Below are 19,480 nucleotides of genomic sequence, written 5' to 3' on the forward strand. Positions count from 1 at the left end.
TTGGGCTGCCAGTCAAGATGACAGATCGAGGCGCTAACAAGAGAAAAATAAATAATTGAATTGGCAATTAAAGAATTTCTGCAATATAATACAATTATTATTGGGAATATTGTTTTTAAAAAGTCGTGTTTTAATTATTCTGAAATTATATTTTAGTTTTAGAACAATAAACATTTACTTTTGGATCTTCAGCCCTCCATCCAGATTAATTCTTGGCCCTTCATCGGAAAGAATTTGGGCACTTCTGATCTCAAGGTTCATTGTGGGTGACTGCTCATGCTGAAGATGAGGACCAGTGGCATTAACATGTTTGTATATACTACATAAGCATGCCAGTTTTAATACCTCCTATAGGCTGAGCGAGGGCTGCACTGGATGCACGTGATGGACATGGCGTGCCAATGTTGTGTCAATACACTCTGTCCCTAATCTCTCAACTTGAAGTGCTAATCCAGTGCCCTAACCCCTGGCCTGGCTTCATAATGGTACATTACCTCATTTCCTCTTGCTATGTAAATACATAGGTGGACCATAATGTGTCCAATGTAAGCAGAGTTATCTTGCCCGGGGTTTAGTGCTGAGGTCACAAAGTCCAACATCATGACAACGACACACACATCAAAACTCACTCACTCTCAATACTGATAGAAACTGTACAACTGCTACAAACATCAAACAACCAAATCCTATTGGGCTGTGCAAAATATTGCAGTATAAATTGTGAAATAATAGAAATTTGTCAGCTGGTTGAGGTTTTGCTGCTTCTGTTTTGAATATGTCTGGTTGTGTTTGGCCATTGAGCAGCGAGGCTGATTTATTGCAATAGTGGATTAACAGCATTTTCACTTCACTTAGCGTGAAGTCTCTTGATTTATCAGGCATTCACTGAATTATCTTTTCTGTCAAAATTATCGATTAACTTGAAAAATGTAGGGGTACTTGTGCAATTGTGTTGTCTGTAGTTGAAGCTAATTTGCAGCCACCTCCTTATATGTGCACACGTCAAACACGTGTCAAAGACAGATTAAGAACTGAATCTGATAAAACAGACTTTTAGCTTCCATGTATATGCCTCTGCAGTATACAGTATAAAGAGTGTTGTATGTGTGTGAGTGTGAATGAAGGCTGACATGCATGTGACTGGCAAGTTAACACATTTACTCAGGTACTGCGGTTCAACTTCTAACTACGTCCATGTTACGCAACTTGTTACTCTTCCTTTCCTTTTTACTCCACTGTACATTTATTTATTTTTATGTTCATTTATTGCTTACTTTGCAATCATTGATGATAAAGTCATGAAAATGCACACGTTGTTAAATGATTGAACCTTAAATGGTAAATAAATAAATCGTCTCCATACCAACCAAATACTGTACCCCAATAAATGTCACAAATGAATGCGTCAGTGTACTCAAAGAATCGCAGGGGACATTTTCTTCTTTTACTCGTACTTTTGCATACTTTCCTACTGTAGATCAGGCATTGGTACGTTTGCACAGACACATATAACTATAAGTAAATAAATGAATCCCTGAAGAAGTTGAAAGTTAAAATCTTGACAATATGTCTTGTTTTCTGTCGTGAAATGAGGCAGTCCGCAGCGGAAGGTTCGGTTGTACCGATGTGGCCTATGTGGTCACATGGCCTGTATGCATGTAAATGACAGGCGGCGGTGGAAAGAGAGAGGGGGCTGTGCGAGGAGGAGGAGGAAGAACAGTGGTGGTAGTGGTGGTGGTGGTGGTGGGGGGGAGGCAGACACAAACTGGGGTCGCTCACCGACACAAGGGGAACGCTTTTTTTTCTTTTTTTTTTTAGTGATTGAGCGGACCTTGTGTGGCTCCCAGCATCTCGCTTCGTCCCTGTGTCGGGTTGAACGTGTCCGGTCGCCCTCGGCTGCCATCAGCACCTGGAAATTATTTATAACCGACGCGAAAATTGGATGAGACGCACACACGGGCAAGACAGTCCCGGAAATAACATGCGTACTCTCAGCCTGTCACGTACGCTCGCTGAGGATTTGCATTGCTGCAGGCTGCCGTAGGTAAGCTGAGGATCGCGGTCCCGCCGGGAGACATTTGACTCGCTCTTTGACGCTATTCGCTTCGTATTTAAGTTATTTTACACTGAAAACGTGTGTTTTCAACAGATCCATTAAATTGACGTCAGGCTCTGCTCAACTGTTAAATCCGGAGCCTGCTAAATTGGTAGGCTAATCAATAGCGGACAAAGACGGAATATAAGTATTTTTAATGGGTGTTTAATCCAACAACAACAACAACAACAAAAAAAACACAAAATCAAATTGCAGATGCTTAAATTTAAAGCAGAAATGTTATAATTAGTGTATATTTTGTCATTTTAGTCTCATTTCGTTGTATGTTTTTGAGTAAAAGTGAGTTGTTCTTGGCCTTCATTCCTTGAAAAAATGTCCTCCTTTTTATGATTAAAACTTGGCTACAGAGCTGCAGTAAAAATTGTACCCTGGACATCCTAATTTTGGTTCATTGAATTCAAATAGCATGTGATTATGATGGAAATGATACAGGCTACAGCCCAGTTACCTGCCACTGTCCCCCCCCACACACTTAAAATGTCTTCACTCGGCCTACAGAAACACTGTACAGCCCGGGCGTTTGTTACACCATACATATTGTCGATTTATTTACTTCAGCCCTCTGTGACAGGTGGTCTTGCACTGTGCTATTTATAGGTCTAACTTGTATCATTTTACTCCCCACAGATATTTCTACACGGTCTAAAAATGTTTCCAAGACGGATACAAAGAAACGCGCAGCTTTAGAGCATTTAAACGAGAGCGATGGGAGGCAGCGGCAGGGGACTCGGACATGCAACTTCTCGCGGCTGCGGCGGCGGCGGCGGGGCTCCTCTCCGTCAGAGACAGCAGCGGCTCAGCTAGAACATGAGGCGAGGACGTGAAGTACGTGCGCTTCCAGGAGATGACGAGATGAAATGGAGAGTTTGGGACAGACGGACCTTTTAAACCCAAGCTCTTCCCGCGGATGCGTCGCTGCTTCAGCCGCGCAGGAGAGAAGGCAGCTCGTCTGTGGACCGGCAGAGATTCACCACGCGTGCCGCGCGGACATGGGGCTGAACGGCTTCCGCGCGGCGCCGGTCGGGAGCCCCACGGCCGCGGAGCTGCTCGCGGGGCTGGCCTCTCAGACCGACTCCCCCGGAATCACAACCCCGACGAAGCAGTCCAAAACCGGCGTGCCGCTTTACAACGGCGGGGTGGTGTCTCCTTCTGCCACCGTGGAGGGGAACCACGCGGGCGTTTTGGCTCACACGCCAAATGGTTACCCCGCGCAAGTGAAGGGGGTGGCGGGCCAGGAAGCCGGCCCCACGTACCCTCTCACCAGCAGAGCCTGTCTGATGGAGAATGGGGACTGGACTGCACACGAGAAGTGTCCTTCAGTAGTGAGGAGAATCAATAGTGACCTAAAAGCCAGACAGGCGCAACAGCAGAAACGGAGGGGTGGGGAGAACCGGGACATGGCGTCAGAAACTCTTAACGGCCTCACAGCGGGGTCCCCTGGTTTGGGAGAGTCTGACGACCCACCTTTTGCTCCAGGAGACTCTGACTTTAAGCGTAGGAGGTTGCAAGATGAAAATGTTGCTAACAAACCTCCAGAGGCCTCCAGAGTGGCCCGAGCAGTCGCTCCGCTCACGGTCACTGTCAGCGGCAGCAACAGTTCCCATAGCAACCACCCAACTCCCTTCACCCCTCTGACCCCTCATACTAACCAGCACAATGGACATAAGGGGGCATCCTCAGGACTGCCAGCTGCAGCCAGCCAGCTCTCCCCCAGTGGGGTAAACACCATCCCAGCCCCACCGCCCCCTGTCGGGATCGGCTGGTCAGCCGAGCGCATCGCTCAGCAGTACATCGTCCCCTGCATGAAGTACTATGGCATTTGTGTGAAGGACAACTTCCTGGGCCCCGAGCTGGGCGACAAGGTCCTGGAGGAGGTGGAGGTTCTGAACCGCAGTGGGAAATTTCGGGGCGGTCAGCTGGTGAGCCAGAAGAGCATTCCCTCGCGGAGCATCCGGGGCGACCAGATCGCCTGGGTGGAGGGACGGGAGCCCGGGTGCGACAACATCAGGGCGCTGATGGCTCACATCGACGAGGCCGTCATGTACAGCGCTGCCAATGCACAGCTGGGGAACTGTGCCATCAATGGACGCACTAAGGTGAGAGGGGACACAGGGTGGGGACAGGTGGGCTTCTGGGTAAGAGGCCTGTATGGTGACATCGTTGTAGTTGTCTTTGAGTTTATAATGGAGACATCTTTGCAGGCAAACACACACTTACACCACAGTGAGAGAGTGTCGGGCTGAATGTCAGGATGAGGCCTGTGAGTTTCTGGCATTTGTGTGTGTGCGTGCGTGCGCGTGTGTGTGTGCGTGCGCGTGTGCGTGTGTGCGCCTAACCTGGCCCTGTGCCTGGGTTTAGGCCTGCCTAAATTTGCCCCCGTCCCTGCCTTCATACCACCGGTACTCTGTTAAAGCAAAGATAAACCTCTCGGGGGCTGTATCTCCTCTGCCATCGCTTACTCTCCCAACATTTTCTATCATCACATTCACCCACACAAACATGGTGCTGGCATGGTAGAAGTGTGTTTTTTGTTTGTTTGTTTGTTTGTTTGTTTCCTTTATCTTAAATCTCATACCACATGAGCTGCAGGATTTATCTTTATTTTAACATGTCCACACTATACGCCTCAGTTTTTCTATTCCATTGATGTTTTTTTTTTTTTTTTTTACCACAGCGCACCATATAAGATAGTGCCCCAAACACATCCACTGGAACATAGAAAAACACTGCAAAAGAGTGAAGAACACTCAGAAACAACATCGTCAGACTTTGTACCCGAGTGTCTCCCTCTCTGTGTAGAAGGCTCTATACTTTGTCACTATGATTGTGCTTTTCATGGTCTGGTGTAATGGTCTGTCCCTTAAAGCTGAGTTAACCATTACATGACAGTCTGGACTGCTACCTAACATCCTCTCAGTATCTCAGCAGCCCCTGGGTTCAGTCAAGATTTAGAATACACCTCCAGTCGATGCAGACTGAAAGGATCTGAAATGTTTGTGAGCAGCGGGTCTTACTTTGTTAATTCAAGCTTTTTTCTTATTTTCTCAAGTGAGAGATCAAAAATGGATAGAACTGGTGAAATTGTGAGAGTGAACGTTTTAGTTTTACGCATGTCAAACTGGGACAAATAAATCCAGAAGCCCTCCTGGTGCATGTCAGACCTGATCTGGAAAGCAGACACATTACCGCTCCCCACTGGGGCAATCAGGTGAAAGCTGTTAGCCGCAAGCTGGCAACCACAGCTTTACTTCTGCAGTCTTTGCTTAAAGCACAGAGTTATAAATGAGGCTGTTGAGTGAATGTTTAGAAATATACAGTACGTGCGGCAACCATGTAGCAAAGTGGCCAGTATTCATGTCAAATATCTTTATCTGATTTAACACGCTGATGTCTAAAATGATCTCCCCTCAGCAGTCAGAGTGGCTTTTCTGTCACTCCATATTTTATATGATTTTTCAGGATGTTGCCCCACAGCCTTGTTCATCCCATCTGTTTAACGCCACACGTAGCACCTTGCCCTCGGTGCACGTCCAGTCGTTTACGTAAGCTGGAGGCAGTGTTTAAACAAGGGACTGCAGCACACCGGCAGCCTTTGCTCCCTCAGATTTGGGCTGACTGTGCTGCTTCCAGGCTAGGTCTTGAAAAATTATACCGATCAGGAGAGTAAAGGCACTTCGGCTAAACGTCTGGGCAGAGCGGTGTGAGGCTTACATATGTTTAATACTAGAGTTCCTCTGCAGAGTGCACAATAAGAACAACGTGTGCTTACCGATGAGTGGTGCACGCTGTGCACAAACACTGTTGCACTCAGGAAAAGATGTGAAAACCCGTCTTTATCTCCTGACACTTTAAACTCCAGCTTCCTTTAAGGACTGAAGTGGAGTTTGTCTGTGACATCAATAACGTATTGAAGGTGTTACCTTGATTCAACTGCCTGTTCTATAAAGAGGGCAGATTCATTATAAAAAATAAAAAAAAAAAACTCTTAAGTGCTGGAGCTTTATTAAATTGTGTTATACAAATCATCAATGCAGACCAGAATGATGTGAATATAAAATGATTTCATGCCAGTTTATACAAGTTCAGGGAACTGTAAAGAGAAAGACATACAGCTAGTTTCCTGGAGCGGAGCGGTGGATGAGTTTATTGTGGTCGATAGCGCATTAGACAGCATTATATTTTAGTGTAGAGGATGTGATGTTGTGTTACCTACTGCCCACTATGTTATTCATTCTCTCTTCTTTTTTTTTTCTTTTTTTTGGCATGTTGATGACTAAATGGGTGATTCCTTGGTGAAAATATCAGACTGCTAAATGCCAGCTGTTCCCGGGCCAGATCACTTAATTTGCCCTCGGAACGTAAAAAGAAAAAAGTCCCGCTGCACAGTACAAAATGTCCTGGCTGGGCGTTTCTGCGGACGAGTGCATGAGACAGCGGCGCCGCGATGGGTACAATGATGGAGTGTGCATGCGAGAAAGAGGGAGTGATAGGGGGGGGCGGGGGGGGGAGGAGGAGGGGGGGAACAAGGAGGATCGGGCAGAAGTGCAGCTTGATAGAAGGTCACTGCGTCTTTTCTGTCATTGTCCTCTTTGTCATCCCCCAAACCTTACATGTTTTTCCCCGACTCATTTTTCCACTTGTCTTTTGTTCTGACCTCCTTTTGCTTTTTCCGTCCTCGCTCCCTCTCTCCTTCGTCTTATCAACCCCTTCTTTGCTAGTTAGACAAAATATTTCCCTGCCGTTACCTTGGTAACAGGCCCATACAGAGTAGAGCTGCGCATTGTGTATGAAAGAGACGAAGAGAGAAAGAGAGGGGGCTGGCAATGCCCAAAATAATACCTCACCAGCAGCGAGTAGTATTTCTGAACCCCGTCTCCCTTTAGTCAGTGGGAGTGTTGTTTTGCAGCCTGGTTGATGTTCAGTAGGAAGGATTATAGTGTTGTTGGTTTTTTTTTTTTTTTTTTTTAAAGGAATAGTAATTCAGGGCCAAGGTGATGGTAGGAAAGTCTTGTTTTAGGGGGAAGAGAAAAACAACTGACCACAGGGTGGGAGGGGATAGACTGGAAGTGAGAGTGGAAGGCAAAGGGAGGGGGAGGGGGGGTAGTGTTCAGGGAGTGAGAAAGGGCGACGCAGTGCAAGTTTCGGCATAATGATAATGTCTGCTGCAGCGATGTGTCCTTAGATGCTCCTCCTGAAGATCAGCAGTGCCACCATGCAGGCAGGAGCGAGAAGCCAAACACTGACACAGTGCAGACAGAATGCTTTCCTGGGATGGATGGACGGACAGACAGATCAATTTTCTACTTTTCAAAAATTGGTTTTGTTTAAATTCAGAAAACGGTAAACAGAAACGGCTTTAAAAAATATATATATATTTTGTCATTTAATCATTCTCAGTGTCACATGCTGTCCTCAGCTGACATGAAACAGATGCAGTGCTCTTTCTTTTTTTTCCACAGCGTTTCAGTAGCTGTGCATAATGCCCCAATTTCCGCTGTGCATGATGGCGCTGCAGGAAATCTGTGTCCATCAAAGCTTTAATCAAAAACTGTGTGAAGTAGTCCAGTTGGAGATTTTACATCTATTTTCCAGCATTAGAGATGAAATCAGTCAATTAATCAATTAGTTGTGTGACAGATAAATAATTGACAACTATTTTGTGAATAGATTTTTTTGTTTCATCCCGTTCAATATAAAAATGTGATGCTTTTTGCTATCGTAAATTGGACATCATTGGAGTTTGGACTGCTGTTCAGATGAAACTGACACTTTGAAGAAAATCACCCTGGACTATTATAGACATGTTATACTATTTTCTGGAATTTTTCAGGCTGAATAATCAATCTATTAAAGCCAAAAATGAAAACAAGCTTTATTTCAAGCCTTGCTCAATAATCATACTCGGTAATTATACTCAATAAACTCAATCAAAAAACATGAATGCAGAATCTGTAGACGAAGGGAAAAGATTTTGTCACCGAGAAGTATTGTCCAATTATGTTTGAGCAGGATTTGATTGCAGGCAGGTAAACGGTCTATGTGGAGAGCAAAAGAGGTGGAACACATTGGCTGAAATGCAATCCAGAAAGCCACCGTGTACCATCTGACTACAATGTAGCTCTTTATTGCCTTTTTAATTATTTATTTTTATTTATCTGCACATATGCAGCTGTCTGTTTATAGAGATCAGTCATCTCTTACACTCCAGCTGCATTCTGGTGTCTCAAGTTGCTAAATTGAAGAAAGAGAAAGTCTTGGCCAAAATATCCACTGGCTTCACCAGAACCCCAGAAATACTGGGTGGTGTCCCCAAAGGTTGAATTGTGACAAACCAAACTGAGCATTTACAGTTCAGGCATTACCTCTAATTTTATTTATTGATTAAAAAAAAAAAAGCACTTTTTCACACACACACACACACACACACACACACACACACACACACACACACACACACACACACACACACACACACACGCAGATATTTGCTCCATCCTAATGTCTGGTGATGACTCGGGGATAAAGAGAGCCATTGGGGACGAAGCAGGGCAAATTTCACCCAGTTTTTTAATGTTCACATAAAACAGAATCACAGCATTATATTTACAGATGTCAATAATTAAAAGTTTGATTGTGTTTCTAAATACACCATTTATCCCACGCTACAGGTACAGAAAGCAGCACCCTCTCCAAATATAACAAGCTGTAACTTACAAGCACCTCATGTACCTCTTCTTATGTATCTGCAAAACCTGCACTACCAAACGGATATCAGGCTTGCTGCTGCGTTACTAATATACAGCATCAACTAGCAACTGATTCTTTTTAGCCTGCGATGCAACTCCCTTATGGCAGAAGTAAAGCAGTCAATCAGTTTTCTTGGTAAATTTAAACCAGTAAATCTATCAAGAGCCTGGGCACATTAGCAGGTGTTTGTTTTGTTTTTTTAACTGTGAGCGCTGCGCCCACTTGGATCAAAGTGTGGGTTATGTGCTCAGAAACAATTTATGATTCCTAGTTTGATCTCATCAAGCCCACGGTCACTTCTGGTCTTACACACACTCGTGACTTTCCCAGTGATTTCTTGGAAACCAAAAGCCCTTATCCATCCAATCGGAGCAGAAATCTAAAGGGTTATCTAAGTCAATTAATGGTCAATGATATGAATCAGGAAGGACAGCGCAGTTATAAGCTCTGACTGACAAAGCAGTTCAGCATAATTCACTTTAACTCAGACATTTATCTCCTTCACTTCTCTCATTCAATTTGGTTGGAACAATTAATAAAAGCTCATCCTGATTGCCATCTCATCCTGTGTCATCCAAGCTGCTTGTGAGTAATTAGCCATGGAAATGAAGCAAGATGGCAGTGCTGCTTGTCAGTTAGTGACTCAGCTGGTTTTAGCTCCAGAGCTGACTAATATTTGTTGTGTTGAAATGTCCTTGAGCAACAACCTGGCCCCCTCCCATCGTTCACCATCAAAGACTCGCAGACTTTGATGCATGTTTCCGTTAATCCACGAGGATCAGGGCTGTCCCATTGTGAAACTGCGAGGAGTCTGAGGACTTTTTAAGCCTGCTAGTACACACTTTTCAGAGCAGCAGAGTTTGCTTGAAGAAATTACCTCCTTGTCTTGTTCTTTATTCTTTGAGGGCGGTCATGCTGCTCTGTTTTCATCTCATTTGATCAAACAACACTGCATATCGGTTATAGTTTAAAAAAAAAAAAAAAAAAGAAGGAAATAAACATGCTGTTTTATTGAATCACTTAGGCGTCACACTTTACTGACACACAAACGCTTCCGCCCAGGCAACAAGAATTTATCAAGGCCTGATTCATCCCTCACAAAATATCCCGGTCATCTTTGCTGATCATGCAGATGATCTTAATTAAAATGGGTATAGGTCAGGGCTGAAGGATTACGACGGGCACAGGGACGGGGACCAGAGCAGTGAACCTCTACCAGTACTGTACTTGACCGAAGAGATTAAATAGTACCACCGAATATCAGATACTGTTTGATTATCACTGGGAACTTGTCCACTATTATACGAAGACCCACTGCAGCATGTAGACGCATAGAAAGACAGAGACGGAGTCATTGATTGTAATTCTGTGGCTGGACCGTCTGCTCTGTGCCTTGCTCTTAAATGACTGGGCATAGCTGTGGTAGACGTATGATGTGCCATGTACAGAACCTTTTAACAGCTGTTGTAGTCTTTGGGTGTTTCTGCTGTAGTGTCTGTTCTCACAGGACCAAACATGTTTTACCGAGACTGGTAGTAATGTATACTTCTTCTCCTTCTTTTGTTGTTTAATGGCAGTTGGCAAACAGCTTTTATGCGCCACCTTTTGGCAGTAGTAATGCATTACTACCAGGCAGCAGTAAAACAAAGCTCAAGACCAGACGACACTCACGTAAACGATTGGATTTTACAAATATTTTTTAATGACTAATTGAAAATTTGAAAAAGATACCCCACTCCTATAAAGTAGAAGATATTGGTGATTTGTTAAGTATGGTGACCTTAAAATATTAGTGTGAACGAGTATCCATTCACACTAATATTTTCTTCCGCCTACATGTCTTTTACAGTAGAGTTGTAATATGGCAGACAGAACATTTTCAAATAGGTAACATTTTAAACTGGAATATCTACTTCTAGGTTAACAATCCCGGAATGATCACAGAATCAAACCTAGCACCAAAAACCACTGAAAGGATTTGCTTCCAAAATTCTTCTCAAGAGTTTGCAATCATCACCATCGAGCAGCAACTTCCTTCGCTCTGTTTGACTTCACACACATACATATGCTCTCCCGCCATCTCTTTGACAAGCAGTAAGCCTGTATTTGTTCAGCCTTATCTGACCCCTCACACCTCTCTCCACCATCATTCCTCTTATCGGAATACGTGTACGCATTTGCAGTTTATTTTTCTTCTTCTCCAGAACATCTTGTTCTGCCTGACGGCCATCACCTTGGCTGCCCGGGTATCTACCAAGCGCTGCCATTAGTGCATTAATGCTGGTACCTGGCAGACAGGTGGTTGGTGCCAATTAGACTCTTAAGATATTGTGGGCACAGATCTCAGCAGAGATGAAGGAGGGCAGAGATGACAGATAGGATGAAGACGTGCAATGTCAGGCTGTGTGACGGAGTATTGTGTGTGTCTGTGTGTGTTTAAGCCTCTGACAAGCGGAGGCTGAAACAATGTGGATATATATATATATATATGAAACTGGTTTGAATAGCAATGATGGGTGATGAATTCACATCTCTTTTGAGTGCCTGGGGTGGGTTTACAATGAAAAACATAACCCTCATAAATGATATGGCTGTCTTTGACGTAGACGTTATGTATGTTTATGTGCGTGTATGTGACGTGTTTAGGCTGAGTTGTCTGGTGTGCCATATTACTTCTTAATTGTGGTTAAGTACAGCTGTTGAGACTGTTACCAGTTTAAAAAAAAAGCTACTTGCTTGGAAAACATACTTCCTTAAAAAAAAAAAGAAGTCACGGTCATCCTTGGACAAAGCACGTCCAGCAATGTAAATACCGTGAATGATTTCATGGGCCATTTGCGTTTTTAAAATAAAACCTATTTGTTTATTTAAGTACTAGGATTATTTTAATCAATAATATATATATATATATGTGTGTGTGTGTGTATGTGTATATATATATATATAATAGTTAAAAATTTTCTCTTGGTAGTTTCAATTCAGAAATTAATTATCAGTTGGGACTAAAAAAAAAAAAACTGAAAACTCAAAATGAAGGTAGTGTGCAAAGATTTTTGTTGGCACAAGTTATGTTTAAATGAGTTGTTTCTCATCAAAATACATTGTCTTTAAGGACTTTGTTTTTGTCATAAAAGAATTGAAACTGGTCACAAATCCCACAGGGTACCTTTAACATTATCATTGTATCAATCGAAAACAGTTTGACAGTGTGAAAGAACTCCCTCAGTGATACCTACACAGAATGATCACCTGAATTTGCCTCTCTGCTCACCTTAGCAGGGTCTCACCTGCAAGTTTACTGTTTTGGTTCACTCTCAACAAAGTTAGCAGCTATCTGACAAACTAAAACTAAAGAGCAGTATAATAGCCAGGTATTAGCCTCAGGAGGTGGTGGAGACAAAAACGGAGCTAAAAGGGATTGAACATTGGACCCTACATCGGCCGAGTGACCAGAAGCACGCCTCCGGATGAGTGATAATGTTGTGCTTTAACAACGTGGATGTCGAAGAAACGGTTTCCAAACAAGCTCGCACATGAAATGAAGAGATGCTAATAGAGTTTAGACATTTTTTTTTTCTTTTCTGTTAGTGGACATATACCCATAATGTCAAACACGGATATACACACACACACACACACACATACCTAAATGAAGAGACCAAGTGAAAGATGTTTGCTTTGACAAAACGGATCACTCGCAGTGCTCGCAGGGCAGATTTGAATTATTCTAATGACTTTAAATGCAGTCATGTTTCCAATGACCATACACACACGTGTTTATTTACATGCGACATGTGCGGTTTGACTGAGAGACTCCGCTCGGCAGTTGGCGCCGGGAGCAGAAGGTCCAGAGGTTAATGAGCTCCGACTGCGAGCGTTGGCCACTAATGAGAGCTGACAATGGCGGCTGAGCAGAGTCACGCACAACACACCCAAACTCACTTGGCTGCGAATGAGGAGGAGCAGGGCGGCATGCGCTCGGACCGAAGCCCTCTCGCACAGAGCACAGCTACCGCCACTTTTCTTTGAGTTTGACAAACGACACAAAGACAGGTGCGTTTGTCTTAGAAATCTATGCGAGCAGTCTTTGATTTCTCTCGTCGTACTAGAACTTTAAATGATAGCGTCAGGCAAGTTAAATCGATACTGCAGCAGTGTGGAACCTGTTAGTCATGAGTGATCGCATCACAGAGCTGAAGTGATTGCACCGACTCCACAGTTGGACCGTCTGCTTCCCATGCAGAATAATATAAGTCAAGACAATGACAGTATCTTCTTTTGTTGTCACCCTGGATAGATAACAGAGAAGTTATTATCCTGCACGCCTCCAACTCTATCATGACCTGAAATCTCTCTCTGCCGGCAAATACGGATGTGAGCAATTGAATCGGCTGTAGGCTTTTCTCGCTATACTGAAGCGACTGAAAGCTTATGACGGCCAGAGGAGCCTGTTTGGAAACGTATATGCTCTGGCCTGAAACACGAGCATGTTCCCGTGGTTTCCGACCGATATGTCACACTGACATAGCCTCACACTCGGCTCATTTTGACCCTGGTGCAGTTCCGTCTTTTATCTTACGGAACATTTTGCCGTCACATGATCTCACAGTGGCCCTGGTTTGGGTTTGGAATGTGCATTGACTGGAGGTTTCACGCAGGTCTCGGTTTCCCTCGGTCTCCCCAGAGAAAGCAGCGCTCTCCTGCTTCGCAGCCTCCCAACGCTCAGACGTCAAGCAGGGGAAATACCAGCGTGAGACCATTGTTTGAAAATGGATACTGTATCTGCAGATCGTTTCTTAGCTGGGAAAAACAGCTGAACTCTGACATATTTCTCTGCTCTGCTGCTCCGCTCACAAATTACCTCATGGAACGTAATATTAACTTTTCAAAGAGTCTTCATGTAAAAAAGGCACAGTGGGGAAGTTAAAAGGCAACAGATGGGACTAGTGGAAGAGATTAAGTCTTTTGTATGTTCCCTGCGCGGGCGGAAATTTCTAATCGTTGATTGGTCAGCAAGATTTTTCCGAGACTGTCATGTCTGGTTTTTGGATACAGAGAATAAACGGTTTAAATTACACGCTGTCAAAACATTTTTTTTTTGTTTTAATTCCACATCCATTGGTTTATTTTTTTTATTGTCTAAGATCAATATAAAAAAAAAAGCACAACTAATGATCTCATTTCTTCTGCTTTTAGGCCATGGTTGCTTGTTACCCAGGCAACGGGGCAGGGTACGTCCGCCATGTTGACAACCCGAATGGTGATGGACGCTGCATCACGTGTATCTACTATCTTAACAAGAACTGGGATGTCAAGGTACATTTATCATCAGTATCAATTTGATTTACAAAATAGGTTGTTTTTTTTTTTAAACATTTGTGGATCATCATGAAAACGTAACATCAAAGCCCGTGTTTATTTTCAGAGCAGTGTTAATATACACATCATGGTACATAGGCTTAAATGTAATATGAAATTGGTATTATTACAAAAACTTTATGGTCTTTCAATGTCCTTTTTAAAGGCCATTTAATTATATTTTACATTAAGTAGCTCGACTAAAACCTGAAATGCTTCATGGTAAAAAGAAAAAACGACATTCTGAATCTCGGAATTACTTGTAAAATTCTGTATTGCCAGCATACAGAGAATATTTTGTGTTTATGTTTTTGTGTGCATTTGTCTTTGCAGAAAGAAGGAGGGTTGCTGCAGATTTATCCTGAAGGAAAAAATGTGGTAGCAAATATCGAACCTCTATTTGACCGGCTGCTCATCTTCTGGTCTGACCGCAGGAACCCACATGAAGTCAAGCCGGCCTACGACACTCGGTTAGTAAATTCTACTAATCAAAAAGTGATGGGGAAAAAAATTGACTACGCAAACAAATAGAGAAACAAGGATCCACATCTGTTGATGCTTACTTGATGCGAATATAAGATAGACCTACTGTACATAAACAGACTGATGTAAGCACTTGCACACTGCTACTTAAATCATTGTGTCGAACAGCGGCGCCAATTGAAGACATGTGACATGTACACTTTTACGCGCTCCTCTCTCCTCTCCTGACTGCTGGGGGGCAAGGTGGGGCCGGAGGCAGGAAGTATGTGTTTCCTGAGGAGGTCGGTGGGAGGGAGGGAGGGGAGGAAGGTTCGATTGCAGGACTCTCGTGCTGGAGAGGCACAGACATGAGAGACAGGAATAAACAACACAGCCCCACAGGAGAGATGAGAAACTGTAGAAATTAACCCTCTGGTGCCTGAAACATCTGCTACCAGGATAGTTAACTTACTCCGTTACGACACGAACGATTAAACATTGTTTGTAATGTGTTCTTTGTACGTGTAGCAGGAAATTACACGATTTACTTTATGGCAATTTCCACAGTTTGATAATCCGTTTTGTCCTTTAAAAAAAAAAAAAAAAAAATCCAGCAGCTGCACTGCATATTGGCATGTACAATTTAAACAAGAAGTAATAAGATGTGTTTAACTGCTGACTATTCAAGCATCCGTCTCCAGAAAAGACTCACGAACAGTGATGTCGTTGTATAGCAGCAATTCAAATATCTTCTTTTCTTATGAAGATCATTTTTAGGACTTTTAAATGTTAACTCAATTTTGATTCAAACCTAAGATCATTCCATTTTGGACACTAGACAATATATATTATATAATGTGTCCAAAAACGATGTTATCTTTTCGTCTTTTCGTCTTATTTCAACCTCTCCCTTTTGTGTCTTGCAGCTATGCCATCACAGTCTGGTACTTCGATGCCAAAGAGAGAGCAGAGGCTAAAGAGAAATATAGATTGGGTAAGTCTCTTCTTTCTCCTTGGTTGTTTATGCACTGCATCACTTCTGTTTATATTTGGTGCAATAAATATTGCATGTAACTAATAAACTCTTTCTGTATTACTTGTGTCCATAGCAACGGGACAGAAAGGTGTTCAAGTGCCTGTCACTCAAAACAGCAGGACATAAATCTCATCGAATGACTGGAGTGCACTCTCAAAGTATTATGTGCCTTCCCGGACTGCTAATGGATGTTGTGATCATAACGGGAGACACCGTTAAACTTGTCAGTCATCACCGCAGCTCCGCACCACTCTTGAGTGTCAGATTCACGTCACAGGACGTGATGTGATGTTCTACCGCCGTATGATTGGGCTGCTGCTCAAAGATAGGTCAGAAATATAGAGCACAGTTGACTGGATTGTATGGCAAAGGTGAAATTTAGAATTACGAGCCGCCGCAAAAGAAGAAGAAAACGCCTCACTTGATCGTCGATGAAGACAGCTACCTGAAAAATAAGAGACTCCCTCCTGTTATTTTGTTGCAGTTTTGCCTGCTCAGTTATCAGTGATGTGATGTATTGAGATGTCAATGTTTTACGTAGCTCTGGTGTCATTTTCAATTCAAACACGAATGATGAATCGGTGAACAGACAGGGCGAAAATGGGGCACAAGCAGTAAAAATCAGTGCCCTGAAATTCCTTCTTCCCCGTCGTCTGTGATGTGGCCCCCTTGTCTCACGATGTGGGCAGCTGTGTACGTGAGGTCAGTGTAAAGACAGAAAAAGAAATGGACCTTGACGGGGCATCGAGTGATTGTCAGCCAGTGGAAAGCTGAACCGTGGCACACGCTCAGTCGGTCCTGGCTCAAACTCGACATTACAACGATCAGCTCACAAGTAATAATCAGTGCACGAGGACAACTCTACACTGGTTTTTACTCTGTGTAGCACACTGCACAGAGTTCACAAAGTATTTCAGGACTTTATCTGGCTCAGAAGAAAAAAAAAAGATTTTTTTTTTTATTTTTTTTTTAAGCAAGAGCCTCAAAATGTGAGACTCCAGCATGAACCTTTCATTTTGCTTTTGTTTAGTAGTTGTAATGTGTGTAACAGATTTTTAAGACTAAACCCTAGAGCACATAAAGCTTTTCTACATACTTGAGGTGCAGTGCTCTCTGTAGGACTGAGATACACGGCTCACACCTGAGACAAGAGGCAAGCTGTGCGGTGACAGGGGTCGAGACAGGGTTTGACAAAGCTGGAGTGTTTTTCGCGTGTGTATTTGTGCGTATGTGCGTGTGCGCTCATACAGTATCCCTGTGTGCAGATCCGGCTTGACTCTCGCCGGTTCGTAATATGATGGAAATCATGTGTATCACCCGTGTGGATGCTGAAAAGACACACACACAGAAAGAGAAGATGGACAACACCAGCTAAAAAATTTTTTAAAGAAAATGAATAAAAATGACAAAGTTTTAATAAACAGTTCTTAACAAAATCATAACCTCAGTCAGCCTGAATATTTAAGACTTAAAAACCATTAAGGTATAAAGCACAGAGTCAAGCATACACTGTATGTGAACAGCTGGGTGAACGTATCCGCCTGCTCATGTGTGGGATTGAGTATTTGTGTGTAAATGTGTATACTTGCACATGTATGTGACAAATTCCACCGTCTTGAAGAGGGTTGCAGGTATTGTCTTGGTGTGTGAGAGAAAGAGAAAGTTATTTTTAAAAGCACTTTATTGTTTAAAATGCCATGCGTGAATGATAGAAAAACAATTTAACTAAAAATGTACAGTAGATTAATGCCTTTATGCTGTGGATTATATGATCATTCAAATGCAATAGGAACTAAAAAAAAAAAAAAAAGTGAGAACAAATGGAAATTGTTTGCCTATTTTTTGTTAACTATTTAATTAAAACTTGTCTGTTTTTGTACACACAAGAAATTGTAATTGTTTTACTGGGGAAAATTGAACCTAAATGGCTTTTTAATTCAGCTGTTTGTTTTTTTCAAGTGGGATGAGACCAAGAGAGCAGCACCAGACACATTTTTGATGATGGATACGAACAATCTCAGTCTCTCTCTAGATAAATGTAATTGCTGAGTGTACTATGAATATCACACACTTATTCTGTCTTTGGATATGGAAAATGGTTCAAATGACAGCCCCTTAAAAGACTGTCAGAAGAGTTATCAGTTAAGAATCTAGCAAAATATGTGTCAGTTTTGATCATTTTCTTTAGTTTTTAAAGCAGGTGCTAAATTAACAAATATGTCAGTAATTGTCTGTACCGGGAGAGTGAAGCTAATCATATGTGGTGCAGTGAAGAGGAGTCACCATCTTTATGGTTATTAGTGAAAGTGCTCTGTGTTACAGTCCAGGGCTCAGAGAGACACTCTGAGGTAGGCATGTTTATCATCAGGCTTAAAATGAAAAACATGAATAAAGATGACCTGTTCCCCAGATATATATGTGTGCTTATGTAAAACCATGTTGAGCCCTTTCTTTTTCTTTCTCAAAGTTACACACAACTCTTACAAATATTTAGTTAGAATCTGCATTGTCTTCAAATACTGATACAGGACCAGATGACAAAGGTTTATCATGATGTGATCGCTATGTAAGGCAACAGATAAAAGGATCTGCCCTGGTGACTTAAAATGTAAATAGTAACTGATGGGTTGCCAAGGCCAGAGCAATAAATGCCTGGAGTACTGACTGGTACTGGTGGAGAGCCATCAGAAGCTCTTCAACACAGGTTTACAAAGGAGAGGATTAACGTGAAATCTTAACAACTACATATAGTGCTTTTTTTTTTTTAAATGGCTGGAACATTGTGTCTTAAAACTGAATTATACAAGATTGTCTCAAATGCCACCGCGATTTGAGTTTGATCTGTATTTTAAATGCTTAAATAACTACTGACAGACTGTTTGGCATTCATGCCTTCATGTTCACAATGAATACACAATTAGCTGACAGTAAATGTGAGTTCCCACATCTCCAGATAAAGATAACAAAGCTGCATTGACAGATTTATGGTCACAGAGCAGAGTTTGATTTAGCAACACTTTTCTCAAGTACACAGCCAGCTTGCAGCGACACTACTGTCATTTTAAAGTCATCCATTTGGCCAGCTGACTGATGTAAGTCCAACATTCATTATTCTTTTATCTCTGTTTTGGTCTCAATCAACAAGCTATGGATATTCATCTGCTCGATGGTATTTCTTCACCAGCTACCTTGTCTGATCACGTTTTGTCAGCTACCTGATCATTTAATGTAATGGATACGAGCATGAACATCAATATAAGTGGGGTTTTCAATGACAAATATATTATAGAAAATGTCACGCTAAAAGCCTTCCCTTCTGTGTAGATGTAAAATTTCGCAAGTTACAGGAGGAAGGCCTTGTGTTGCCATACATGACTACATGGTAACATAAACCCCGTTTTTTTTTTTTGCTCATATTTATTTACATTATGGAACAATAAAGTACGCCGAATTAACTAATAACATTTCCTTTTATCCGTGTAACATTGGATGTACTGACAACAATCAGTGAATTGATTTGATACAAAAGGAACCTTAAAAACGTGCTGATTGCAAGGTAAGTTCGGAAGTGTTCCCATTCCTACCTTCGTCCAAGCATACATTCAGTTACACGGTGTGCTGCGAACTGGGCCTTGTTTGTTTTTTGTTTTTTTTTAGCCTTTATTAGTTTCATATTTTGGAAAATTATATATGCCGAATTAGATTCTAAGAGTTAACAACTGTAAATACGAGATCCCGATGCACACTTATGGTCCTAAAGT

At 42.4% G+C, this 19,480-nt stretch overlaps 1 protein-coding gene across 1 annotated transcript; it reads left to right on the forward strand.

Annotated features, from left to right (window-relative positions):
• Positions 1 to 1,756: 1,756 nt before the first annotated feature.
• On the forward strand, positions 1,757 to 18,134 carry egln2 (egl-9 family hypoxia-inducible factor 2). The gene is made up of 6 exons (XM_069706423.1): positions 1,757 to 2,044; positions 2,744 to 4,212; positions 14,060 to 14,179; positions 14,555 to 14,691; positions 15,610 to 15,677; positions 15,793 to 18,134. Exons 2-6 carry the CDS (start codon positions 2,974 to 2,976, stop codon positions 15,843 to 15,845), a joined length of 1,617 nt encoding a protein of 538 aa, XP_069562524.1. The 5' UTR covers positions 1,757 to 2,044; positions 2,744 to 2,973; the 3' UTR covers positions 15,846 to 18,134.
• The last annotated feature ends 1,346 nt before the right edge of the window (positions 18,135 to 19,480 follow it).

This window comes from Brachyistius frenatus, unplaced genomic scaffold (genome assembly GCF_029030835.1).
Source record: "Brachyistius frenatus isolate BFR_SWC_R1_liver_20210118 unplaced genomic scaffold, ASM2903083v1 Contig_62, whole genome shotgun sequence".
Classification (NCBI taxonomy): Eukaryota; Metazoa; Chordata; class Actinopteri; family Embiotocidae; genus Brachyistius; species Brachyistius frenatus.

What these genes read in the sequence shown, in the direction of transcription:
- egln2 (XM_069706423.1), top strand. Translation starts at nt 2,974, where the DNA reads ATGGAGAGTTTGGGACAGACGGACCTTTTAAACCCAAGCTCTTCCCGC. An exon ending in ACAAGAACTGGGATGTCAAG is followed by an intron (nt 14,180 to 14,554) that starts GTACATTTATCA and finishes TTGTCTTTGCAG; the next exon opens with AAAGAAGGAGGGTTGCTGCA. An exon ending in TAAAGAGAAATATAGATTGG is followed by an intron (nt 15,678 to 15,792) that starts GTAAGTCTCTTC and finishes TTGTGTCCATAG; the next exon opens with CAACGGGACAGAAAGGTGTT.